The following is a 27,628-nucleotide window of genomic DNA, read 5'->3' as shown; positions in this document are numbered from 1 at the left end:
TACACTGAAAAACGGTGCCCAACAAATATTTGACAAACAAAAAAAACATTTTTTTTTGGAAATTATTAACTTTTACTGTGTCTATATGGATTATGGAGCCTGCCCTGACAACTTTAATAGTCAAACCGATTTGATATTGCATAGAAAATTGGAAAACAAAAGATGCTGTAGACATAATTATTGATTCCATACTAATGAAACCAAGTCCTTGTACAACGCTCTCTCTAAGAGCAAGTCCACCCTTGTGGATTGCTCGGGGGACAGCACCAGGAAAGGGCCCGGGGCCCGATGGACAACCCTCCAGCCTTGGAGAGCCCGAGTGAAGGTGGGAGCCTGAGCACAAGAGGGGTGGGGAATTGACAGGCCTGCAGCCCGAGGTCCATGCATTTTTTTATTTTTTTTGTGTCAGCCCGAGGGTCTGCAGCCCCATTTCCATGTTTTTTTTTATTTTGTATTATTTAAACAAACAAAAAAAATTAATATTTTATTACCTATTGCTAGAGAGGAGGGTTTCAAGGGTAGAGATGCAAAAGGTAATTACTGTTCATTAATGACAGTTACTATTTATTAAAGGCAGTTACTGTTCAATAGGGTGGATTCAATAGTGGATTGCCGGGAGGGAGGGCTCTAAGGGTGGAGTTGCTCTAAAGGAGATGGATTGTCTGTCATTCCATTTTCATACTTTTCTGTTCATGGTTAAATCACGTTAACATTTTATATTAATTTTTTTAATGAAAATAATAAGACAAAAAATAAATATTGACGTGATTTAACCGTGATCTTACAAAACAGAAGAGTACGAGTAGAATATGAAAAGGGAAGGGCAGACAATACATCTCCCTCTCTAAATCCAACCATGTGGCTGTGTGTTTCTCAAGTTTTTTTTATTATCAAAGTATGGACTGGAGCATAAAAGTAAAGTAATAAATAATATTTCACCTCCACTCTTTTTCATATCACTTTCCGGATTCCTCTTCTCCTAAAATCTTCTACAGTTTTTCTCCCAACACCTCAAGCGGTTGCATGTCGTCCTCTAGATCAGCAGCCTCTCATCCGCATGTCGTCAACAATATGCATGTAGTCCTCTGCGTTTTTGTCGCTCTCTGAGTTTTAAAGTTGTTGGGATGTGAAAGGCTGAGTCCACGACAGATTTGTTTACTGGGTTCGTAAGTTGTTTTATGGGAGTTTGATTCACTCTTAAACCTGGTAAAAAGTTTCCTTGCTTCTCTCTGTCTCTTCTCTTGCTTTATCTTTTTAAATTTTTTTTTTTTTTTTTTTGGTTAGAGTTTAAAACTTTCTTTTAAAAGGCTCATTTTCTCTAAAAAATAATAATAAAAATATCAAATGAAAGGCTCTGGTAGTCTTGAAATACGTGTATTGTAGTTTCTCTATGTATAAATCAAGAACAAATGATAATCTGTATCTTTGGAAACCAACCATAATTCTCAGTTCCCCTCCACTCAGAATGCTCTCTCCCTCTCTTCCTCACGAGTAGGGCTAGATCTAATGATCTGATTTCAACGACGCCTCCGGCTACCAGATCTGGTACTGGCAACCGTGTTTGCTTGGATCTTGTTCTCTCTCTCCCTTTCGAGCTAAGCCGACGCACCTCCATGGAAGAAGATGGATGATCGACGTCAAAATGATGGATGTAAGTTGACTGTAGAGATCTGATTTCCTGCTGCCTCCCCACCTCCTTTTCGTCATGCTGTGGCCTGAACCTAATCCGGTAGGTATTTATTTGGGTATTTTTTTTATCTCAGTTTCTTTTTCTAATTCATTTTCAGATCGTTGGAATGTATGTATGTGAAGTTCTATTTCTAACCTCTCTTTTTAAATCATTTTCAGATATTCGGGATTGTTTGAGAAGACCGATGAGAATCCCACTTACAAAATTTTGTGAGCAACAAACATAAGTGTTGAAACACTGTTTGTATTTTCTATTTTTCGTTGAAGTTATTATTTTTTGTTTTCTGTGTATGTATACTTACTGTTGACTCTTTTGGTGGTATTGTTATGAAGGTGAATCTGGAAAAATCTGTTCATTATAGAATCGTTACTCGAGTTCCTGGATGGATGGGAAAGGTTGTGGAACTCCTAGGATTAAATGATTAATTTTCATCCAAAGTATGTGGTATTAATCATGGACTTCGTCAGTGGGAGATCATCGGGCTCCCTCTTTTAAAAACATAAATTGCAATTTGGACATTGATGCCAGGAATTAAATATCGGTAATATCGGAAATATCGATGGAAATATCGGGATAATATCGATATCGATAAAAATCATATGGAAACCACGGAAATTGTAAGAAAAATTTGGAAATTTTTATTGAAATTTTGGAGGATGTTTATTTAGTCAATTATCTATTAGTTTATCACAAAAATTAGAAGGAAATGCATTGCATGATGGATTTAACATTATCAAGTTGATTTTATAGCAAGCTGACAAACATTGTAAGTATAGAAAATATGTAGTAATTAATGAAAGAAGTCTAAACACATCATAATCATTTATATATAATGAATTAGTACAATATTTTACACTTTATACATTGCATGGTAAGATACATGAGTGACTTAGTACCACATAGAGTTCCTATGAGGTTCAAATTTTTCATTATCTTCATCATCTCTATGTGTAGAGTGAGTGTATTGTAAAGAATAGTTATCAAATGATAAATCCCAAAATAGTTTTGCATGTAATTGTTAACATGCCACCCATATGGATCCGAGATTGGTTGACTTTGTCTATAAGCAAAATCATTTGAAGATTGAGTCTCGGATTGTTTCCATGAGTCGCTCGATTCTATCCCAATAGGATTGGGATATGAATGGTAGGGAAATGGTTGGTTATGAGTATAACCATAGTTACTACTTCCCAATCCAACAGAGTCATAAGTTATAGATAACGAGTCATCTTCTTGACTTGACAAAATCCCCTTGCCTGTTTCTCTATGAGTATAGTCCTTCCCTATGGCACCAATTCCTGGTCCTGCCCGCCTACTGCCATGGTTATCATCCTGTGTTGCATGCGTGAAGTTTGCCTCACCAGTGAAGGGGCTCATAAATCCGGGAGGTGGTCCAACATAGTTTCCATATCGACCACCACTACTTCCAGTTCCACTATATCCTTCATCATTCCCACCTCCGGTGGTAGGTGAGTCTGCTGATCTTGTACTAGAGTTATCATTAGTATCAGCACGATGTTGTGGTTGTGTAGGATTGGAAGAAGGTGGAATTCCAGTGTTTCTTGGTCTTGGGCGCAAAAGTTCTTCCAAAGAGTCAGCGCTGCTAGATCTCACCTCCTCCTCTAATACTCTTTCTACATTTATCCCTTCATTACGTGCTTCTTCAGCAACTCTGGGAGCTGGGTTGCCTTCATCATCATCTAAATAAAGAGGTCTAATCCATTGATAAAGTTGGTTACCCTCTGTATCATCATCTTCACCAACAATATCAAAGACATCTAGTGGGTCACCACGGTCGACATGATCTATTTCTACTTCCTTATCTCGAATTTGAAGCTTCATGTTGTAGTAGCAATAAACTAATTTTTCCAACCTACTATAAGCCAACATATTTCTTTGCTTTGTGTGTATGAGTGCAAATGTGCTCCAATTTCTTTCACAAGCAGATGAGGAAGATGTTTGTGATAATACTTTGATTGCTAACTTTCTCACAGTTGGTGCATCGGTCCCATACATGATCCACCATTCAGCTACAATGAAAAACAATGTTGATAAGCCTAATAACTCCAACAAATTCTATTATAAACTTATAGTGAAACATGTTTACACTCACTAGGAGACATTGTTGTTCGAGCAGCAATTGATATTGGTTCTCCAAAAGTTCTTCTTGCATCTTTAAACAATGTTAGCTGAATTCAATAAATCGTGTTAGTTTAATCTAACAAAGTAATTATTATAATTTAAGTAATTGTGTACCTCATTTCCAAATTGGCCAACTGCTGGTGATGCAGGGTCTAATTTAGAGTATACATTATGTACAGCACGTATAAGGGTATCATCATCTTCAACACCGGGTCTGTATTGGTATCGAGGATTCAAATAATATGCTGTTCAAAGAAACACAAACTTTAATAAGAGAAATAATACTTATACAACTAAAGAAATGAATTGCAAATTATGACATAATTTATACCTGGTGCATGCAAATCGTTGTATAATGTTTTATACCATCGGTCTTCAATTATCTTTATGACCCACCTTGCACCATGTTTTCTTTCTAATTCATCATTCACTACACGCATCAACTCATATACTGCCCCATAGTAGGATACACTTATGTGTCAACAATCCGTAAAACCTTGTAAAGAGGTTCAAACACTTGGCACACATGTTCTGATTGAGTCCAAAAAGCATGATCAAGCACTATACTTTCCACCATACGATCTGCATTCGAGTGGCTGAAATTGTGGTTGGCCCAATCGTCACTAGTGAATAGTTGCTTCAACCCTGCTTTCTTCTTAAGTAGGTTGTCTAATGCAATATAGTTGGTGGCGAATCGAGTGGTGGCTGGACGAATAATTTCTCCTTTGCAAAATTCATGCATCTTTGCCAACAACCAACTGTGATTGTAAATATAATTTGTGATCGTTCTAGCTCTTTTGACCACAGTATCAACATTCTCTCTCTTCCCCATTGCCTCAAACATGAGATCAATACAATGTGCTGCACATGATGTCCAAAGCACATTATGATGTTTCATTAACTTTTTTCCAGCTTTGACAAATGCAGAACCGTTGTCGGTCACAACTTGGACAACATTATGCTCTCCCACCTCCATGATTACATTCCTCAATAATTTGTAAATATACTTGTAGTTCTTTATATGGTTTGAAGCATCAACAGACTTCAAAAAAATTGTCTTTCCCTTGGAGTATACCATGAAGTTTATGATAGACAATCTGGTCGGGCCGGTCCATCCGTCACACATGATTGTGCAACCATTAGTTTCCCACTTTGACCTCAACTTGTTAACACTCACCAATGTCTTTATACTCCATATCCAAATATTTGTTTCTTATCTCATAAGGAGTGGGAGGTTGTACTCCAACACCGGCCTATTGACATCCCACTACCATATTTTTGAAATAATGTGATGATACTTTCTCAGCAGGGACATTTTCATAGATAAAGAACTTGCTAATTAGACGCCCCATTCCTTCCTTCACATTACCTCCAGTGAAATAACTCCAAAAACTCTTTTGACGTGCTTTGGATGACTTATATAAACTTTGGGCTATTGGTGGTGTTGGTTGTGATTCTCTAAGACTGCCTCCCCGTCTCATTTGTGCTCTATTAGGAATTTTATGAAGGTATTCTCTTTCTCATGCTGACTGTTTGAAGGCACGTAATGCTTGTTTCAAACTGCGTCGTTCTTCAGGTCCCATGTCATCATCACATTTGTCCTCATCGTCATCATCATCACTATCAACCGTTTGGCCATAGACTTCTCCCTGTAGCCCAGCTCGAATATTTTCCATTCCATGTGTTATCTTTTCCTTCTGCTATTTTTTATTTTTTAATAATACACTAATGAATGCCTTCACTTCTGGGGGGGATATTATCGCATCGTTGGACATGTTTTGCTGGATCTAATCCACTAAGATGATACTTAAGTCGTGTCACTCTGCCACTCTTCATTACCCGACCACAATATTTGCAAATTGTGCCATGTTTGTTTCCGTCTATTAGGTCTCCATGTTCCCAAGCTAGATCATGTTTAGTAACTCCACTGGACATCTTAAACGTACCTATATTTATTTTTCATGAAAATTAGACAATTATTTTTTGATAAAATAAGAGAACCTAAATAATAAAGTTATTCTACAGAAGAATTAAATATGAAGTAAAGAAAATGATTGTAAAAATTTAAGTAATTATACAAATAATATGGAATAATAAAACCTAATATTAATGAATAATAATCCAATTTGATAAAAAAATAATCCTAATATAAACCATGGTGATGAATAATAATCCAATTTGATAATAATCCAATTTAATGAATAATAATCCAATTTGATAATAAAAAAAACCTAATATTAATGAATAATAATCCAATTTGATAATAAAACCTAATATTAATGAATAATAATTCAATTTGATAAAAAAATAATCCTAATATAAAACATGGTGATGAATAATAATCCAATTTGATAATAATCCAATTTAATGAATAATCCAATTTAATGAAAAATAATCCAATTTGATAAAAAAAAAACCTAATATTAATGAAAAATGAAAAATAATCCAATTTGATAAAAAAAAAACCTAATATTAATGAAAAATAATCCAATTTCATAATAAAACCTAATATTAATGAATAATAATCCAATTTGATAATAATCCAATTTAATGAATAATAATCCAATTTAATGAATAATAATCCAATTTGATAATAAAAAAAACCTAATATTAATGAATAATAATCCAATTTGATAATAAAACCTAATATTAATAAAATAATAAATAACATTAAACATATTAAAATTATCCTAGGGAATAATTATACAACATTACTTAATTATTTAAAAAAATTAACATGTAATTGTTAACATTACTTAATTACTTACAAAAATTAACATGCAAGTATTAATTACTTAAAAAAATTAACATACGAGTCCATACAAATTTATTTGTTGTTGTATAAATTACAATAATATAAATATAAGTTTGTAAACTTACCTTAAATATGGAACCCTTTGTGTTTAAGCTTTGGAATGGATCTGGAATGACTTTGAAAATGGTAAGGGAAGAAGAAGAAACGAAAATGCTCTGAATGCCTCTGATACTCCACCTCTGATAAGGTGAAAGAATATAACAGACAATGACACACTGTTTTGCATGTGAAAGAATATCACGGACTCACAGTGGTACACGATTTCATTATGCAAGCACTATTATTCGTTGTCCATGGTCTGAAATTGCAAAAAGTTATTTGGATCATTGGATCAGAGAGCTAGAGACAGGTTTTGAATTATTTGGATCATTGGATGCTTTTTTTTTCTCACACGCCACCACACACACAGAGAGTCAGAGAGTGAGTCACACTCACATGCCACTACACACGCACACAGAGATCGAGATTCGAGACCCCCCACACCACACACGTACACAGAGACTGAGCTCAGTCTCTCGATCCTTCCTTCTCTCTTCTGAGTTCTGAGTCTTCTCCCTTCCTTCTCTCTTCTGAGTCTTCGCCCTTCCCTTCTCCCTTCTCCAGTTCTCCCACACACACACACAAACATCATCTCTCGATCCTCATCGTCCGCGTCTTCCGCCTCGTCCGCGTCTTCCGCCTCGTCCGCGTCGTCTCCATCTCCTGTGCCGTGACCTCTACCTCAAATCGGTCATCCCCATCGGCGCCCTCTACTTCCTTTCCCTCTGCTCCTCCCTCGCCTTACTCATCGTCGAGCCCGGACCTCCTAGACGGAAAAGAAGAAGGTTCCACCCTCCACCAAACCGAAAAATTCAAACCCACAGTTTAATATCTTATTAGCCGGTGACCCTTTACACACAAACCCAGAAAATCTCTCTTTCTCTCTTTCTCTCTTTCTCTCTCTTTAGTTTTTTCAGAAACCTCTAGCAAGGCTAGATTCAGATGCAGATGCAAGTCGCAATGCAGGTGCAGCTGCAAGTTTGATGCAGGTGCAACTCTCTCTCTCTTTCTCTTTCTAGTTTTACCAGAAACCTCTAGCAAGGCCAGATTCAGATGCAGACGTAAGTTGCGATGCAGGTCGTCGCCATCGCCGTCGGTGGTCAGATCAACTCCTAGTCCCTCACCTTCTTACCTCTTCGATTGATTCATGCATATGAATTGTGGTTGTGTTTTCAATTGCTCTGTAGCTTAGATCTTGATCTTAATCATGTTTTGCAAGGTTTTTTAGATGAAATCGGCTCGGGAATCGGCACACCCATTTCCGGCGTTCTTCTCTGATTCGCACGTATCCAAAATATTGCGATAATTTCGGAAATATCACGATATTATCGATAATATCGCGATATTTTTCCGAAAACCCATCGGATACCTATTAAAATATCGGACCCGTGAAAAACCGATAATATTGGCGAAATATCGCCGATATTATCGGCATTTTGTTCCTTGACTGATGCTAAAAGGCATATTTTACCTAACAAAATATTTAATCTTTTAAAAAACAAATAAACCAAAATATAATAATATCATATATATAAACAAATAAACCAATGTATAAATGGTGGTGTTTGTTACAATAGATTTCTATAGAGGATATTAGATCATGCAGATTTTGACACGACACGGTGATACGATACAAAAATAATGGGCTTTTGATCAACACGATAACTTATCGAGTCATTATTGGGTAATTGTTAAGAACCAATTAATAACGGATTCTTAATGGGTATACATGCTAACATTTGGGTAATCCTTCTCCACCCGTTAACAAAAAAATTATTTTGATAATTTCAAAGTTTAATTACTAAAAGATTTATTATAAAATATAATAGTCATATTAATATATACAATATATTCTACATTAAATATATAGTTTTGTATTGTTATTCTATATAAGTTTTAAAAACAAATTAGTCATTATTTATTTTTATTATGAAGATTCCTTATTATCATTACTAGGATAAATTTTACTTAATATGTTGTTGTCCAAAATTAAAATAAACTAATATGGTATTTGTATAGGCAAAAACTAAGAAGACATACATACAAGTATGAAAAATGTGAAAGAATATATAAACACTCATGATTCATCATTATTCCTCTACGAGTAGATAATGGTTACACTTACATTATCGTTTAGATTTTTAAAATCCTTCAAACCTTCATGAATAATGGTTTTTATTTGAGGGAAAAATTAATAATAATTATTGTAGAAGTGTTAAAAATGTAAAAAAAATATACAATCACTCATAGTGACAAACTTTACAACTTTCATGAAGGGGTCAGCTTCAAACTCCAACACTATAATTCATAAATCTTAAATTTATATTTAACCACCGATTGTCATTTATGCTTTATTCTTCTTACTGAATTTCATTTTTAAAATTTTCTTTTTTGAAAACATGATCATATGGCGGATGTAAGAAGATGAATGGTTCAGATCTTTGAAGATCTTTGATATCACGTTTTGATATTTACGGTTAACTGAAATATGAGTCGATGTCATATAGTTTGTAAAAACTTTATAAACATCAAGCAATATTTTCATTAACCGTAAAACTCTAAATATAATATCAACAATCCAAACCATTCATCTTCCTGCATCCTCTAATATATCAAGTTTTCAAAAAAGAAAATCTAAAAAAATAAAATTTGATGAGAACAATGAAGCATAAATGTAAACAACAATCAACGGTTAAATTTTGATCTATGATTTATATGATTATAGTGGGGAATTTCGAAGTTAAGCTCTTCATGAAAATTGTAAAGCTTGTCATTATGAGCGTTTATATATTTTTTCTATATTTTTTTACACTTCTATATTAATTAAAAAACTATTAAAGACTTAAGGTAAGTGAAAATATACTTAAAAAAATGTGTTTTTATGTTTTGGATGTGACAATATGGTATGTATATACTTATTTAGTATTATGTTTTTCATTTGATTATTTATTGGTTTAAAATATATTTTCCTTAACGGCTAATGGGTGGGGTCATATTACCTGTTAATATTATCGGGTTGATTTCAGGTCTGGTCATTTTACCTGTTTATTTTAACGGGTGTTACACGACACGACCCGTTAAGATATCGGGTATGACATGAAAACGACACGAACACGGAAAACACAACACGAATGCCAGATCTAGAGGACATGGACCCTAATTTATGCTTGCCACCGAATTCAGTGTCCACTGTTTCCAATGGGCACCAATAAGATCAATGCTCTATAGCTATTTTTCTAGTAGTGCTAGCAGTTGGTATCAGAGCTAAATTAAAATCCATAAAGAATAAACATACATCATGCATGCAAAGCATATGAATAAATTGATGTTTCTTCAATTTTGATCCTTATTTTTCCGCTGCCATATTTAATGCCTGCATGCATGTATATAAGTATATATGAGAGATGCGCGATCCCGGCATAATTGTAAAAACTTCGACTGTTTATAGAACTAAGTTATATGCGTAAACTTCAAAGACTGCAAACAAGTGCCATGATTACTTCATGTGCTATGCTTATATTCACAGAAACCCTAAAACTATCTACCTTATATAACTGGTGTAAGAACTATATTTTGGCCTAATAAAATTCGAAGAATTGTTTGCTTCAGAATCTTATTTGTCAAGCATGTCAATGATTGAAAGTTTTAAAGGTTCATGGCATGCTGAAAGTTGCAATATGATCAATGTTTTTGAGATGTAATTGGATGAGTGGGACACAACAAATTTGTCTTAATCATTCAATAACTGTTGAAAATTCAAGGTTTTGATTGATCAATTTGTATCAGTAGCCATAACAATAAGGTTATATCCCCAAATAAAGGTGTAACTAATCCATATTGGTTCGATTACTGATAGATTAGTGGAAGTGCATGAGCTGTGAAAGTTAATTGCCAAACGAAGGTGGATGGCTTTCATGTTATACCATTACTTATGCAACTTATATATTTTGCACTGATACTGATTAAACTTGAATGCCAAACAAAGGTTGAGTTGTTTCAGTTATACATAATATAGAGTCTTGAATGCTTATTTTGTTTGAAAATCTTTCAGTAATTAGCTCCCTGAATTCAATTCAAACACTCAATGGAACCAATTATAAGAAGTGGAGGCAAGATATTGAAATAGCTCTAGGACTCATAGATTTCAATCTAGCTCTAAGAGAGAATGAACCAACCAAGCCCGCTAATGATGCAACTGCAGCCAAGAAGAATGAATATAAAAAATGGGTTAAGGCTAACAAAATGGCGCTGCTGGTAATCAAAAGGTCAATGCCTGACCTGGTTCGAGGGGCAATCACTGAGTCAAATAATGCTAAGGCATATCTTGACTCCATCAAAGTCAAGTTCAAGGAATCTGAAAAAGTTGAAACTGGAACCCTTATGAACACCCTAATTACCACTAAGTACCTGGGTGGTGATGTGAGAGAGCACATCCTCTCAATGGTTGGTGTAGCTGCTAAACTTAATGCACTTAACATTAAGATAGATGATCCTTTACTAGTTTATCTCGCCTAAAATTCTTTACCCCCTGAATACTCTCAGTTGAACAGTACTTATATAGCTTAGAAAGAAAAATGGGACTTAAATGAACTAATTGTCATCTGTGTGCATGAAGAGCAAAATATTCGGCAAGATAAAGGCAAGAAACAAGTCAATGCAATGCAGAATGTTAACCTTACAAATCCTCCCAATGAGAAAGACAATCCTTCATAGAGAAATCACAATAGGGCTGCTGGAAGGGTGAATAGGGTCAATAATCATCGGAGGGTGCATAGGGATGTTGGAATGAAGTATTTCTTCTGCAAGAAGGTTAGACATCAGAAGAAAGAAAGTATAAGCATTAGAAAGAGAACAAGAAAATCAAAGGTACAATACATAGAATTTTAGTTTGTTTTGAATCGAATTTAGTTGAGATATCTTATGACACTTGGTGGCTTGATACTGGTGCTACAATTCATGTAACAAATTCATTGCAGGGGTACGTTAGTAAGGGGTGCCAAACAAAGATGAGGTGTCAGTGTTCGTGTGGGCAATGAAGCTAGAGTTGCAATTAAGTTCATTGGAGTAGTTAGGCTTGAATTATTTTCTGGTTTTTTGCTAGATTTGGTTGATGTTGCTTATATACCTTCCATGAGAAGGAATTTAGTTTCAGTTAGTAGGCTTGTTAAATCAAAATTTAAGTTTGATATTAAGGAGATTGGTTTTTCAATATTTCGAAGTTCTGAGCTAATTGGTGATGGACTGTTGACTGGTGATATGTTCAAGCTTAACTGCAATATACCAATAAGTGCGGTTAACACAGTAGGGCACAAACGAACACTGACAAACAACACCTCATTCAAGTTATGGCACAAAAGATTAGGGCACATTTCTAGGGACAGAATGCAAAGATTGACTAGAGAATAAATCCTGCCATCACTGAATTATGGTGATTTCGATATTTGAACCAACTACATTAAGGGAAAAATGATAAACAAGAAAAAGAAAGGTTCAACTAGAAGTACAAGGCTACTAGAACTAATCTACACAGATATTTGTGGTCCTTTTCCAACACAAACAGACAATGGTTACAAGTATTCCATCACTTTCACTGATGACTTTTCTAGGTTTGAGTATGTATACTTGTTAGGAGAGAAATCTAGTGCATTTGCTACTTTCAAAATCTATAAAGCAGAAGTGGAGAACCAACTACAAGATCAAGATAGTAAGGTTTGATAGAGGTGAAGAGTATTATGAGAAGTTTAGTGAGTCTGGTAGACAGCCTGGTCCTTTTACATTATTCCTACAAGAACATGGAATCGTTGCTCAATACACTAATCATGGGACCCCTGAGCAAAATGGAGTTAGTGAAAGAACAAATATGACATTAATTGAAATGGTAAGAAACATGATGTGTAATTCGAAGCTACCTACTTTTCTTTAGGGGGAAGCAATCAAAACTGCAAATTACTTGTTGAATAGGGTCCCTAGCAAGTCTGTTCCCAAGATACCCTTTGAATTGTGAACCAACAGAAAACCAGTATTCAATCACTTGAGAATTTTGGGCTACAAAGCAGAAGCAAGAGCATACAATCCAATGGAGAAGAAGCTAGACCCTAGAACAATCACATACTTCTTTGTAGGGTATCTAGAAAGAACTAAGGGTTACATGTATTGTCCCAACCATACCTCGAGGTTCATTGAAACTGGGAGAGCCAAGTTCATTAAAGAAGCTAATGATGATCAATGGGAAGAGAATCTTGACTGGAATGAAGAGACCACAATACTGCAAGATGAAAACCTAGGTGATGCTGTGACAGATAGAGTTCTTGTGCCAATTCCAGTGCAAAGTACAAATGAACAAATTGAAGAACCAATACAGGTTGTCCAAGAAGAAGAAATGGTTGCAGATGAACCTGTGCAACTGAACAACCCACCAGCTATTCAAGATGAGCACATTGAACATGTGCGAATGGAAACCAGAAAATCCACTCGTGCAAGAAAGCCTGCAATCTTATATGACTTCTTTGTGTATCTGCAAGAAGCTGAGTTTAATAGCCAAAAAGAAGATCCATTAAACTTCAAGAAAGCAATTGAGAGTTCAAATAATGAACACTAGCAAGAAGTTATGCAATCAGAATTAGATTCCATGGATAAAAACAAAGTATGGGAGTTAGTTAAGTTTCCACAAAGGTGTCTACCAATAGGGTGTAAGTGGGTTTACATAACAAATAAAGAATCAAAGGGTGAAATTGAAAGATACAAAGCTAGACTTGTAGCAAAGTGTTATACTCAACAAGAAGGAGTTTATTACAATGAAACCTTCTCCCCAGTCTCTACAAAAGACTCTTTTAAAGTGATCATGGCCCTAATGGCTCACTTCGATTTATTTCTACATCAAATGGACGTTAAGACTACATTCTTGAATGGAAATCTTGAAAAAGAGATCTATATGAAGCAACCATAAGGTTTCATTCAAAAAGGGAGAGAAAGTTTAGTCTGTAAACTTAAGAAGTCCATTTATGGATTGAAACAGGCCTCAAGACAGTGGTATTTGAAGTTTGATGAGGTTGTTTCATCACATTGTTTTGAAGAGAGCCCTAGTGATGAATGTGTTTATATGAAGAGGAATGGAAACTGCTTTACTTTCTCATTCTTTATGTAGATGACATATTAGTAGCATGCAATAATGCATCATTGTTGAGTGACACCAAGAGATTTCTGTCAAAACACTTTGAGATGAAAGATATGGGAGAGGCAGTTTTTGTTCTTGGGATTCAGATCACAAGGGATCGAAGCAAAGGGCTACTTGGTTTACCACAAAAAGCATATATTGAAAAAGTACTTTAAAGGTTCAATATGAAAAACTCAAATGGTTATGATGTTCCAATGACAAAGGAAGAGAAGCTCAGTAAAGATCATGCCCCAAGACTGAGTTTGAGGGAAAACAAATGGCTAGCAAGCCTTATGCTTCACTAGTTGGGAGTCTTATGTATGCACAGGTATGTACCAGACCTAATATTGCATATGCCATTAGCATATTAGGAAGATTTCAGTCTAATCATGGTAATGTACATTGGATAATTGCTAAGAAAGTATTAAGATATCTGCAAAGAACTAAAAAGTACAACCTGGTATACAAAAGGGATTCAAGACTCGAGCTAGTAGGCTATAGTGACTCAGATTTTGCAAGCTGCCTTGATTCACTTAAGTCAACTTCGGGTTATATATTCACGTTGGCAAATAGGGCAGTGTCATGGAAAAGTGTGAAACAAGATATTGTTGCCACTTCTACCCAAGCTGAGTTTGTAGGTTGTTATGAAGATACTTCACAAGTTGTATGGCTGAGAAATTTTATCAGCATACTCAAAATTATGGATTCCATAGCAAAGCCTGTTCAAATTTGGTGTGATAATAAAGTTGCTGTCTTTTATTTTAAGAATAATAAAAGGTCTCCTGGAACTAAGCATCTAAACACCAAACATGCGTTGACTATGAAGAAGGTGAAGTATGGAGAAATCAAGGTTGATTACATTGACACTCATGCAATGCTTGCTAATCCACTCACTAAGGTATTACCAAATGTAGTTTTTCATAAGCATGTAGTCGATATGGGAGTGACTGCAACCCTAGATTTGTCAAACTAGTGGGAGTAATGATAATATGTAGTTTAATTATCCATGGTAGTTAGCATCGTGATAGTTAGTGTTAAGATTTGATTTTATATTTGTTAGCTACTGCACTAGGTTGAATTGAAGGTTTAATAAAGGGATGCTATTTCAGTAATAGATTACATTGTTCCAATATGGTTTTAATACATATTTTATGTTGGAAATAAAGGTTGTTGAAAGGTTATAAGTAACTGATGTGTTTTTTCAATGAAATAATGTAGCTGCAAAAGGTTATTAGCTGCAGTTAATTATGTCATAAGATTGCTTGACTTATGACCTAAGTTTTTCACGAAAGGTTATATGAGCTATTCTTATAGCTTGAAAGCTTCATAGGAAGCATTAGACAGTCAGGTATAAGACTGATTAAGTGGACTGGAAGTGATGGAGTCAATGCATTTGACTCGTGGTTTGTTATGCACTTTTGTACCAAGTCCATGATTAATTGCTCCATATAAGTGAAGAGCTCACAACAACAACAACAAAGCCTTTTGTTCATAGTCAGTGATTATAAGAGCTCATGGATACTTCTCTTGTTCATAGTCTCTGATAGTTCTGAGTAAGTAGCCTTTACTTGACAAAAGCATGCAAGAAGCTTAATAGCTTAACTGAATCCATTGGCCAATAAAGAATCATGCTTACAGATTCATTAAAGTTCTTTCTTGAATTAACTATTTGACTTAGTGGGAGAATATTGGATGTAAGACTCTAATCCAACGGCTAATAGGTCAATATAGTTAATAAGGATTGATGTGCAATGTAAGTACGATTAGGGTTTAGTTATAAGCTATAACTTGGACTCCAAGTAAAGTATATATTCTGGTTATAATTGGAGAAAAAGGGCTCTTGATACTATCCTATTAGGACTGAGATTTGGTAGATTGTATCCTTGTACAATAAGGAATTCTAGTGCATGATTATGGGAATGTGCACTAGGGTTGTAGTAGTATAAATACCAAGGGAGGGTTCCTGCAAACACCACCAAAACATATACTTAGAGAACTCCCCATAGGTTCGAGTAAAACAGTCGTGGGTGAGTGTGCAGAAGACCTTGCTCAAGTTCTAGGCGTCTTGGTGTGCTCGCTGCTGTTCCAATGCTTGCTATGCATTAAAGGATGTCTTCACAAGGTTAGTACAATGGTGTTTTAATATTACATAAACGTATTAAGTCTAACAAGTAGTGCTAAAATTGCATAACGTCACATCTAAATGCTTATACATGTCCATGATGTCAAGGTTACGGCGCTACACACATTTGTTACACGGACCGTGGCCGGAAATCGTAGTAAATTGAGCATTTCCGTCCTAAAAGAACAGATGTTGTACTTTTTGTTTCAATTCCTTTTTCTTCTTCTATTTATATTTTCTTTTCTAATCTGATGGACGTATCTTTGTTCAATCAATAGGTAGGATCGGTAAACTTTTGTTATGAGTGTAGAGCTGTTACATAGTGCTTAAAGCTTCATCAATTGGGCTGATTCAGCTGCTACTTAGTGTTCATTGTAACCGATTCATTCTGTTCAATAAAAATGACTTGAGCTGATTCCTCTGTTTTCTCTCCATTAATTTTCTTCATTTCATTTTCTCTTCTGTTGTTCTGTTAGAATTCTAATTTTCTTGTACTATTAACAAACCTAGCGTTATATTTATCTTACTTCTGGTGATTAATTATACCTGAAGCCCTAAACCCTAATACCTCATAAAATGTGTAACCCTTTAAAAGAAGAATAAAACAGAAAAGAAACTCAAACCAACCAACACGTCCTAAACCCTAAAACCAAACTGGAAAACAAAATTCCTAATAATTGACTCAACATCTACTTCTAATCTTCGGTACCAAATTGTATACGGTTATAAGAACGGAAAATAAATATAATAATAATAACATATAGGTGATATAACAGCTCAACAAAATATCACAAGTTAATTTTGTTATACGTGAGACATAATTTGCAAACTAAATGATGTGTCACCAATAGGAATGAGCATGTTTATCAACGCTTAAGTCATAATCCAATCATTAACTTCCATGTCATTTAGTTTGTAAAAATTTTCTACAAATTTAATCTCTTTAGCATTACCCAAATAAGAAAAGATCAACGAAAACTACATGCATTTCAAGCTCTTTTATCAACAATATTAGCAATTAATTAGGAGAATATATATGACGTGCTTAATTTTCTTTTCTCAGAATCGATAAAGCAATTTTGGTCATACTAGCAACCTTTATGCCATATTTCATCGCTTAAAATCCTAGCTAACCTGTAATGGTGAAGATTAATAAATTAGCCAGAAATCCATCAAACAACATATAAGGAAATTAGGTTCCTAATCAATTTCTGACTTATCAAAATGGCTTGAATGCGTGACCATATCAATTTATGTGGGAGACAGCAAAAGCACACTAGTGGATCTCCGATCTGATAGCGTAGTGAGTGTATGCTTGTACTGGACCACCTTCTTTGGTACACCCTAAATTCTCTTCTGCATGTGCTTCAAAAACCTTGTTCTCAGTAGAGATGCGCGATAACACACCTTCCATTACTATATATACCATGCCCTCACTTGCATTCTACTCCATTGTTGTGTATTCAACTGCAATATTCCAATGACTACTCATAAGTATAGGGATATGTTCTGCCTCCAAAGCACTCCTGAATTATGAAGAGCCTGTCCACGTTCATGCTGTTGGCTATGGTGCAGGCCATGGCACTGGTGTCGGTGGTGGATCAGGGTATGGAGGTGCCAGTTATGGAGGTTATGGTGGCAGTGGAGGTGCAGGAAGTGGTGGTAGGTATGGAGTTGTAGGAGAGCATGGTGTTGCTGGAGAAGACGGTGGTGTTGCCAATGGAGGTGCTAGTGGACATATTAGTAGCGGTGGTGATGAAGGTGGAGGCGTTGGTGGTGGTAGTGCGTATGGTGCTGGGGGTGCTGAAGGATATGGTAGTGGGGGTGGTGAAAGAGTTGGGGCTAGCTATGGTGGCAGTGGAGAACATGGAGATACTGGTGGTGGTGGTGGAGGAAGTGGTGGTGGCGGAGGGTCTGGATATGCTGGAGAGCATGGGAGTGGTTATTGAGGTGGAGAAGGTGGTGGTGCTGGTGGAGGCTATGGAGCTAATGGCGAACATGGTGAAGGATATGGTGGTGGCGGTGGTCATGGTGGTGGTGGGGGAGGTTATGCAGTTGGAGGAGCAGGTGCAGGAGGATATGGAAGTGGTTGAGGTGTCAAAGGGGGAGCTGGTGGTGGGTATGCTGGTGGTGGTGGTGGTGGGTCAGGTGGTGGCACTGGCTATGATGGAGCACACGGAGGTGCATATGGAGGAGGTGGTGGGGATGATGAGGATGGTGGTCATGGTGGTTATGCTCCTTGAAATTACAATTTTCATTTTGGTCACTAAAATATATATTTACCTCCTCTTAGTTATTAAAATTTTAAGAATATTAAAAGAGAAAAATAAAATAATGAGAGGGATATTCATAACTTTGAGGGGGGTTTGTTTTCCCTCACTAAGTGTCACTGGACTGGCTAGGATTAGCAGTGAGTGAAATCCCATGTTTGCTAGTAGTCGGGACAATGTTTAATGAGACTAAAGGGGACTCGCCTAGACTAAACGCCTCACTAGGCGGTCTTAGTGAGGCCCCCTAAAATTGGGCGGATTGCTAAGACCAACTCTCTTTCACCCCTTCACTCTTCGTCAGTTCTATGCTTTCCCCATCCCGAATTCTATTTTTCTCCCGTAAGACTCCTCTTCCAGCGAAGCCATCATGGATCTGTGGTCAGAAAATCTTTCTCTGAGAAACTCATTTCGTGGATTTCTGCAGCCTTTCCCTTTTCAATACCATATCCAACTCCCAAAATTTCAACTGAGAAAACCAGATAACCCAAAAAATCAGAGACCCAGAAAACCCAGAAAACTCAAAAACCGAAAGCAGATTCAACCCCATCTCTCACCTTCAACCCCATCTCTCACCTTTGATTTTAAGATTTGCAAGGGATTTTGTGAGAGGAATAGAAAAGGCACAGAGAGATTTGCAGTGACGAGGAAGAGAAAGCTGTGCAAAATATTTGGTTATCTTCTTAAAGCCTCTGCAGGCTTTTGGATGAAACATTAATTAGGTTTCTAAAAGTTAAATAGCTACAAAATAATATTTTATAACCATAATATTTGTTTGTTTTTCGTTTTGAAGGCAAAAGTAAATTAAAAAAATGATAAAAAACTAAGTTAGATTCAAAAAATAATTTAGTCCATAGTTTAGTCTGACCTGCACCAAACGTTTCACTAAGCTAATCTAGCTTAGTCTAGTCTAAGCTAGTCCAACTTAATCCCTGAAGCTAGTCCAGTCCAAGACAGTCCGGTGCAACAAACGCACCCTGAGGGTATTAGGACTCCAAATTGCATGCTATCCGAGGTTGTATCTGTTTGATGGAGGCAGATTGTCTGCCCCCTGTTATGATGCCCTTCTCATCCCCTTCTATTTGTGCGGTCATGGTTAAGCCTAGACCTGGCATTCGTGTCGTGTTTTTCTTTTTTGTGTCGTACCCGATATCTTAATAGGTCGTGTCGTGTAACACCCGTTAAAATAATCGGGTTAAATGATCCGACCCGAAATCGACCTGATAATATTAACAGATAATATGACCCGACCAGTTACATGTTAAGGAAAATATATTTTAAACCAATAAATAATCAAATGAAAAACATAATACTAAATAAGTATATACATACCATATTGTCACATCCAAAACATAAAAACGTATTTTTCTTTTAAGTATATATTTACATACCCAAAATAAAAGCATAATAAAAAAAAACATTAGAACATTACAAAATATCAAATGTTCAAAATATTTGCAAAATTAAGGACATTGGAACACTAGAACATTGGAACCTTGCACATTTTCTTCCAATCAAACCCTTCAATTTTCCTCAATCACCATGGAAAACATGTTAAGTAAAATTTATCCTAGTAATGATAATAATGAACTCTCATAATAAAAATAAATAATGACTTTTTTTTTTTTAAACTTATATAGAATAATAATACAAAACTATATATTTAATATAGAATATATTGTATATATTAATATGGCTATTGTATAAATCTTTTAGTAATTAAACTTTAAAATTATCAAAATAATTTTTTTCTTAACAGGTTACCCACGTGTTACCCGCATGTATACCTGTTAAAAATATGTTATTAACGGGTTCTTAACGGGTCATCTGATAATGACCCGATTAGTTATCGTGTTGACCCAAAATCTGTTATTTTCATGTCATTTTCATGTCGTGTCACATTGTCGTGTCAAAAACTGCCGGGTCTAGTTAAGCCACGTCAAAATTTTATATTGATTTTTTTATAGAGATAATAAAACAAAAAGCAATAGGAACATAAAATGTTGATGTGGTTTAACCGTAACCGCACAAATAGAAAGGGATGGGAAGAGCACCATAACCGGAGGCCAGATAATCTGCATTAAGATGAATTATTGTCAATTTATTCTTGTCGGACTGAAAAGTATGTTGGAAAAGAAAAGATGAGACCTATTTCAAAAATTTAGTTTGAATAAAATTTATCTCTTCTAATCACCATAATAATCCAGATAATTTATTCATATCATAGTGAGTAAATTCATGTATTATAAAAGTACGTACATACGTATTTTTTAAAAATATATTTATTTTTACACTACAAAAAATTTGGGCACTGTGCACCAAAAATTCGTTGTACCCCTTGATACTTAAGGACACCAACATATGTGCCCATAAACCAATAACAACAATGCAACAACTAAAATTTTATATGTGCTCTCTATGAGCGTTGCCTTTGATCATATGACACCATATGGCATTTTGTGCTCAAAGAGTTGATCACAAATAGGGGTTTTTTGTGCCTTTGTTCTGACAACCTTGTCAGATGACTTTCCCAATCTATGTTAGCACAATTTTAGTAATCATGCCCTCTAAGCTAAATATTTAAAAAAAAAATTATCAAAACTCAAAATAGCCTACAAATTGAAACTAAAGACTAAACAAAAAAATAATAATTTTTTTCATAAAATCAAAATAACCCACAAGGGCCACAACCACAAGCATCTAGAATATTATAATTTAAAAAGATATTCTAAATCATCCACCAAAATATACATTAACACAACTATAATTTTAGATACTTTATCCTCAACTAAAAAAACAAATTGAAAACAAGCAATTATGGACACTTGAATCTTTCCCAGAAAGCTTTTTAATTCATCATGTCTTCTTCTTCCACAAATAAATCAGCCGGTCTATATAGAATCTGGGCTTCTTCTTGCCATGCTATGAATAAAAACCTCAAAGATAAAGAAACCATACAAATTTTTATTATTTTTAAAAACTTTGCGCAACGAATATCAATAATTCGTTGCTTAAACCCTATTTATTTGTTTTTTATTTAATTTTATATTTTATATTGTTAAACTAAATTATTTTCTTTGCACGACGAATTAACACTTGGTCGCCTAAACCCTATTTATTTTATTTCATTTATATTTTAAATTGTAAAATAAAATTATTTTCTTTTTTATTATTTAAAAAAATTATTTTCTTTTTTATTATTTATAAAAATTATTTTTTAAAATTTTGCTCGACGAGCATATATTTCGTTGCGCAAAATCCTTAAATTTGGGCAAGCACCAAAATGGGACACAAGAATTAATTTTTTTAACTTTACTCGACGAATCTTTCGTCACCCAAAACTTTGTGCGGCCAAAACTTCATCGCGCAAAACCCTAAAAATTTAGGCGGGGACCAAAAATGGAACGCGGGAAATTTATTTTTTAATTTTTTTAAGACTTTGCACAACCAATCATTCGCAACAAAAAATTTGTCTCGCAAGGTTTTGAGCGACGAAATCATACTTTGTGCAACAAATCTTATTTCGTCGCGCAAAGTGTTTTTTGTAGTAGTGTCACTAGATGAGCTTATGAGATTGTTAGTTCTTAGAAAACTTTTTAGTCATTGTTAGCATAGAGTAGGCCTGGCAAACGGGTCGTGTCTGTCGTGTTCGTGTCGTTTTCCTGTAACACCTGTTATCTTAACGGGTCGTGTCATGTCACACCTGTTATCTTAATGGGTCCTTAACAGGTCAGGTCACTTTACCCAACGGGTAAAGTGACCCGACCCGTTACGACCCGTTCAGAAAAATATATTTTTTTCTTAAATTTGCACATACAACACATTGACACATAAATATTACTTCAAAACATTAAAACACATTTATCGTTTAAGTACTACATCTACACTCGAAAATAAGAGCTTAATAAAAAACATTCATACACTAATAGTCAAATTTTTAAATTTAATTTAATATATAGATTCACTAACACTTAAGAGCTTATTCATACTTTCATTAAGTATAACATAAGACTTTGTGGTATCCACTATTATAAATATTTTAAATTGAAGATCGAGTTCATTCATTGTATTCATATAGGGTCGAGGAGTGTAGCTGTAAAAAATCATCAAAATCGGAGTTAAAATAACCGTTAAATCGTGATTTTTCGTTTTATAACCGTCGAAAAGTTTTGTCCCGTTACTTGATCTCTTAATGTTTGTGTTTTGCAATTTTTGGCGTATGTGATCTCAAAGTATATACAAACATGTTTGACAGTTGGATCGTTCAAACTAGTTTCGTAGAATGCGTATCCCATAAAAACAATAGATTCACTAATATTTAAGAGTTTATTCATACTTTCATTAAGTATGACATAAGATTTTGTAGTATCCACTATTGTAAATATTTAAATTGAAGATCGAGTTCATTCATTGTATTCATATAGGCTCAAGGAGTGTAGCTGTAAAAAAATCATCAAAATCGAAGTTAAAATAACCATTAAATAGTGATTTTTCGTTTTATAACCGTCGAAAAGTTTTGTCCTGTTACTTGATCTCTTAATGTTTGTTTTTTTTGCAATTTTTGGCGTATGTGATCTCGAACTATATACAAACATGTTTGACGGTTGGATCGTTGAAACTAGTTTCATAGAATGCGTATCCCATAAAAACAATAGATTCATTAATATTTAAGAGTTTAGTCAACTTTCATTAAGTATGACATAAGATTTTGTAGTATCCACTATTGTAAATATTTAAATTGAAGATCGAGTTCATTCATTGTATTCATATAGACTCAAGGAGTGTAGTTGTAAAAAATCATCAAAATCAGAGTTAAAATAACCGTTAAATCGTGATTTTTCGTTTTATAACCGTCGAAATTTTTTGTAACGTTACTTGATCTCTTAATGTTTGTTTTTTGCAATTTTTGGCATATGTGATCTCGAAGTATATACAAACATGTTTGACGGTTGGATCGTTGAAACTAGTTTCGTAGAATGCATATCCCATAAAAACAATAGATTCAATAATACTTTAGAGTTTATTCATACTTTCATTAAGTATAACATAAGATTTTGTGGTATCGACTATTGTAAATATTTTAAATTGAAGATCAAGTTCATTCATTGTATTCATATAGGGTCAAGGAGTGTAGCTGTAAAAAATCATCAAAATCGGAGTTAAAATAACCGTTAAATCGTGATTTTTCATTTATAACCGTCGAAAAGTTTTGTCCCGTTAAATTGATCTTTTAATGTTTTTTTTTTTGCAATTTTTAGCGTATGTGATCTCGAAGTATATACAAACATGTTTGACGGTTGGATTGTTGAAACTAGTTTCGTATGATACGTATCCCATAAAAATAATAGATTCACTAATACTTAAGAGTTTATTCATACTTTTATTAAGTATAACATAAGATTTGTGGTATCCACTATTGTAAATATTTTAAATTGAAGATCGAGTTCATTCATTATATTCATATAGGGTCAAGGAGTGTAGCTGTAAAAAATCATTAAAATCGGAGTTAAAATAACCGTTAAATTGTGATTTTTCGTTTTATAACCGTCGAAATATTTTGTCCCGTTACTTGATCTCTTAATGTTTGTTTTTTCAATTTTTGGTGTATGTGATCTTGAAGTATATACAAACATGACAGTTGGATCGTTGAAACTAGTTTCATAGACTGCGTATCCCATAAAAACAATAGATTCACTAATACTTAAGAGTTTATTCATGTTTTCATTATAACATAAGATTTTGTGGTATCCACTATTGTAAATATTTTAAATTGAAGATCGAGTTTATTCATTGTATTCATATAGGGTCAAGGAGTGTAGCTGTAAAAAATCATCAAAATCGGAGTTAAAATAACCGTTAAATCGTGATTTTTCGTTTATAACCGTCGAAAAGTTTTGTCCCGTTACTTGATCTCTTAATGTTTTTTTTTTGCAATTTTTGGCGTATATGATCTCAAAACATATACAAACATGTTTGACGGTTGGATTGTTGAAATTAGTTTCGTATGATGCGTATCTCATCTTTCCCTCTCTTTTTTGTTTCCTTTTCTTATCATTTTCTTTTTTCCCTCCTTTTTTTTTTTTTTTTTTAATCTTTTTCCCTCCCTTTTTCTTCAAAGGGCGGACACCTCACCTCACTTACACTACAGGGTACAGTGGTACTGGTACACCCATCTTTCCCTCTATTTTTTGTTTCCTTTTCTTATCATTTTCTTTTTTCCCTCCCTTTTTTTTTTTTAACTTTTTCCCTCCCTTTTTCTTTCAAAGGGTGGATGGCAGATGCATATTAATTGTTATTGTTTTTAGGGGTATAAAATATAATATATATATATATATATATATATAATTATAGTTAATATTTTGGGGGTATAATTATTATAGTTTTTAAATGTATAAAATTGTTAAATTAATATATATATATAATAATTATAGTATTTGTTTAGGGTTATAAAATTATTAAATTAATATTCTGCTTATCATATATTGTGTTACCCACGTGTATACCCGAATCAACTTGTTATTTTAACAAGTGCTTATCAAGTTACCCGATAACGACCCGATTCGTTATCGTGTCGACCCGAACACCTATTAATTTCGTGTCGTGTCGTGTCGAGTTATCGGATCGTGTCAGGAATTGTTAGGCCTAGCATAGAGATAAGCTTTGATAGTCAGAAAGAGAGCCTAACATTGTTTTGAAGGGTAGTTTTACTGATGTAAAAGATTTATCTCATTGTAATATAATTAAGAAACAATTATGCGATGCAAATCCCTGATTTTTATGTGCCTTCTCACTACTTTCTCTCTCTACGCTCATCTTCTCATCTTAACAGTACTTTGTATTCCTTCTTAATTGGGTGGCCCGTGGCCGTTAGTATTTAGTAGTGCTCCTGGATTTTGCCTTTCTGTGGTAACAGTTTTTTTTTTTTTATATAGAATAATATGCAACCCAAAGATCAGTGTATATATCTACTGGGCATTTGGATAGACCCTTAACTAGTAATGGTGATAAACCTAAAAAGTAATAGGACAGGTTGATGCATGCAGCGAAAGACCCTTACGTCGGTCTAGTGACATTGGGTTTTTTTTTTTTTTTTTAGAAGAAGTACGATATTCATTGAAGATTGAAATGCATACAAATCGAGGATAGGTTGCTTACATTGGGCCTCAATAAAAACCTTGATGGAGCTTTCAACCAAATCGAAGGAAAAAATAGTGTTCCGCGCCAAAATTAACTACTATTACTATCATCCAATAATAAATTGAAAATTACAACATGTGACTCATCAACTTGCGAGGTTTAGTCAAACTATTGATCACCCAATTTCGTTGACATTGTTAAGTTTTTTAGTTGTTTTTTATTTTAAATAAATTCCTATTTATTAGGAAGTCAGTTGCTTTTACCCATTCCTTAGGAGAATCCCAGTTGATTAGGAGATTGGTAGTCATGGGATAGTCGTTGCTATTTTTTCTGCAATTTAGTTATTTGTAATTCTATTTAAGTAAGACTCATTTCAATGAATAGTATGCAATTTTTCACATAATTTCCTTCCTCACATATTGAGCAAAGTTTTATGTACCTTTCAGTTTTTAACAAGTGGCATTAGAGCCTCCATTAGGGACCTGATTTGAGAAAGCAGCAGCTTTTTTCTTCTTGCAGCAACTTTCATTGGCTTCTGAGAACAACTATGTGCAACCTACAATTCTATGCTTCGATGGTCACTATGATCATTGGAGTATGTTGATGCAGAATTTTCTGAGGTCGAAAGATTATTGGAGTCTTGTAGAAACTGGCATTGTTGAACCAGCCAGTGGTGGTGTGATGACAAAAGCACAGAGAAAAACACTAGAGGATCAGAGATTGAAGGATCTCAAAGCCAAAAATTATTTGTTCCAAGCTATTGATTGTGCAATTCTAGAGACTATTCTTTACAAAGGCACTTCTAAGCAGATATGGGATTCCATGAAGGAAAAGTATCAAGGCTCAGCAAAGGTGAAAAGGGCGCAACTTCAAGCTCTTCGCAAGGAGTTTGAGACTCTTCACATGAAAGGGGGAGAGTCAGTCAATGACTATTTTTCAAGAACTCTTGCAATCGCAAATAAGATGTGAATCCATGGTGACAAAATGGAGGAGGTCACAATAATCGAAAAGATTCTTTGGTCAATGTCTGCAAACAACATTAATGAGCTTTCGATTGATGAGTTGCAGAGCTCGTTGTTGGGGAATGAGCAACAGATGGTGAGCACCACACCTGATGAACAAGCTCTGAAGATGACAACGCATGGTGGTGAATCTTCAAAAGGATATGGCAGAGGCCATGGTTGGGGTCGAGGAAGCGAAGGTCTCCAAAGTTGAGTGCTATCACTGTCACAAATATGGTCACTATCAATATGATTGCACAAAAAAAAAAAAAAAGGCAAATCTTGCAGAAACAGAAGAAGAAATGCTCTTAATGGCATATCTTGACAAAAAGGAACCCTAATCAAATAAGTGGTATTTAGATTTAGGTTGTAGCAATCACATGTGTGGAAATAAGGCACTATTTTTTTACTTGGATTAAACTTACAAAGATACTGTGAAGCTTGGGAATGATTATTGCATCTCTGTTATGGGGAAGGGGAATATCAAATTTCACATAAAAGACAACACAGTGCAAACAATTTCCAGTGTCTTTTATATTCCAGAATTGAAGAGTAGTCTTATTAGCATGGGCCAATTGCAAGAGAATGGATATACAATAATCATTCAAGCAAGTTATTGCAAAATTCATCTTCTAGAGAAGGGCTTAATTGCGAAAGCAAGAATGACAAGGAATCGCATGTTTCCACTATACATGCAGGACAATGTTCAAAAGTGTTTCTCTACAAAAGTGCATGATTCAACATGGTCATGGCATTTTCGCTATGGACATCTCAATTTCAATGGCTTGAAGACTTTGCAAAAGAAAAATATTGTGACAAACCTTGCTCAGATTCATTGTCCCACGGAAGTATGCAAAGAATGTGTTGTTGGCAAACAACATCGGGCTTCCTTTCCCAAAGGAAAAGCATGGAGGGAGCTAAGCAAACACTACAATTGATTCACTCCAACATTTGTGGACCAATCAATCCAGCATCAAATGGCAACAAAAGGTACTTCATCACCTTTATTGATGATTATAGTCAAAAGACATGGGTTTATTTCTTGCAAGAAAAATATGAAGCTTTTTTTTCTCAAAAGATTGAAAGCTCGAGTTGAGAAAGAATATGGAAACTCCATTAAAGTCCTTCAAACAGGTCGGGGAGGCAAGTTCAACTCACAAGATTTTGCAAGTTTATGTGAAATGCATGGAATACAAAGGCAACTTACAGCTACATATACATGATAGCAAAATGGCATGGCGGAAAGAAAAAAATCGCACAAT

At 34.7% G+C, this 27,628-nt stretch overlaps 1 protein-coding gene and 1 long non-coding RNA gene across 3 annotated transcripts; both read left to right on the top strand.

Annotated features, from left to right (window-relative positions):
* The first annotated feature begins 943 nt into the window (after positions 1-943).
* LOC103436901 (uncharacterized) lies at positions 944-2,053 on the top strand. 2 transcript variants are annotated; one of them, XR_011581915.1, is made up of 3 exons: positions 944-1,206; positions 1,465-1,729; positions 1,849-2,053. It is a non-coding gene; the product is annotated as an uncharacterized lncRNA (long non-coding RNA). The 2 variants fall into 2 exon arrangements; XR_529618.4 differs by lacking the exon at positions 944-1,206 and having other exon boundaries at positions 1,250-1,729.
* Positions 2,054-9,666: 7,613 nt separating this feature from the next.
* LOC114825577 (uncharacterized) lies at positions 9,667-11,201 on the top strand. The gene is made up of 2 exons (XM_029104310.2): positions 9,667-9,775; positions 10,738-11,201. Exons 1-2 carry the CDS (start codon positions 9,667-9,669, stop codon positions 11,199-11,201), a joined length of 573 nt encoding a protein of 190 aa, XP_028960143.2.
* Positions 11,202-27,628: the final 16,427 nt, after the last annotated feature.

The sequence above is a fragment of the Malus domestica genome, chromosome 06 (genome assembly GCF_042453785.1).
Source record: "Malus domestica chromosome 06, GDT2T_hap1".
Classification (NCBI taxonomy): Eukaryota; Viridiplantae; Streptophyta; class Magnoliopsida; order Rosales; family Rosaceae; genus Malus; species Malus domestica.
Note: the sequence above shows the minus strand (reverse complement) of the source record. Positions and strands in the feature narration are given on the sequence as shown.

Bases quoted from the DNA above. Each gene is read 5' to 3' on its own strand.
- LOC114825577 (XM_029104310.2), top strand. From the start codon at position 9,667: ATGGGTGGGGTCATATTACCTGTTAATATTATCGGGTTGATTTCAGGT. The intron at 9,776-10,737 runs GTATGACATGAA...AAAATCTTTCAG, and splicing joins ACGACCCGTTAAGATATCGG to TAATTAGCTCCCTGAATTCA.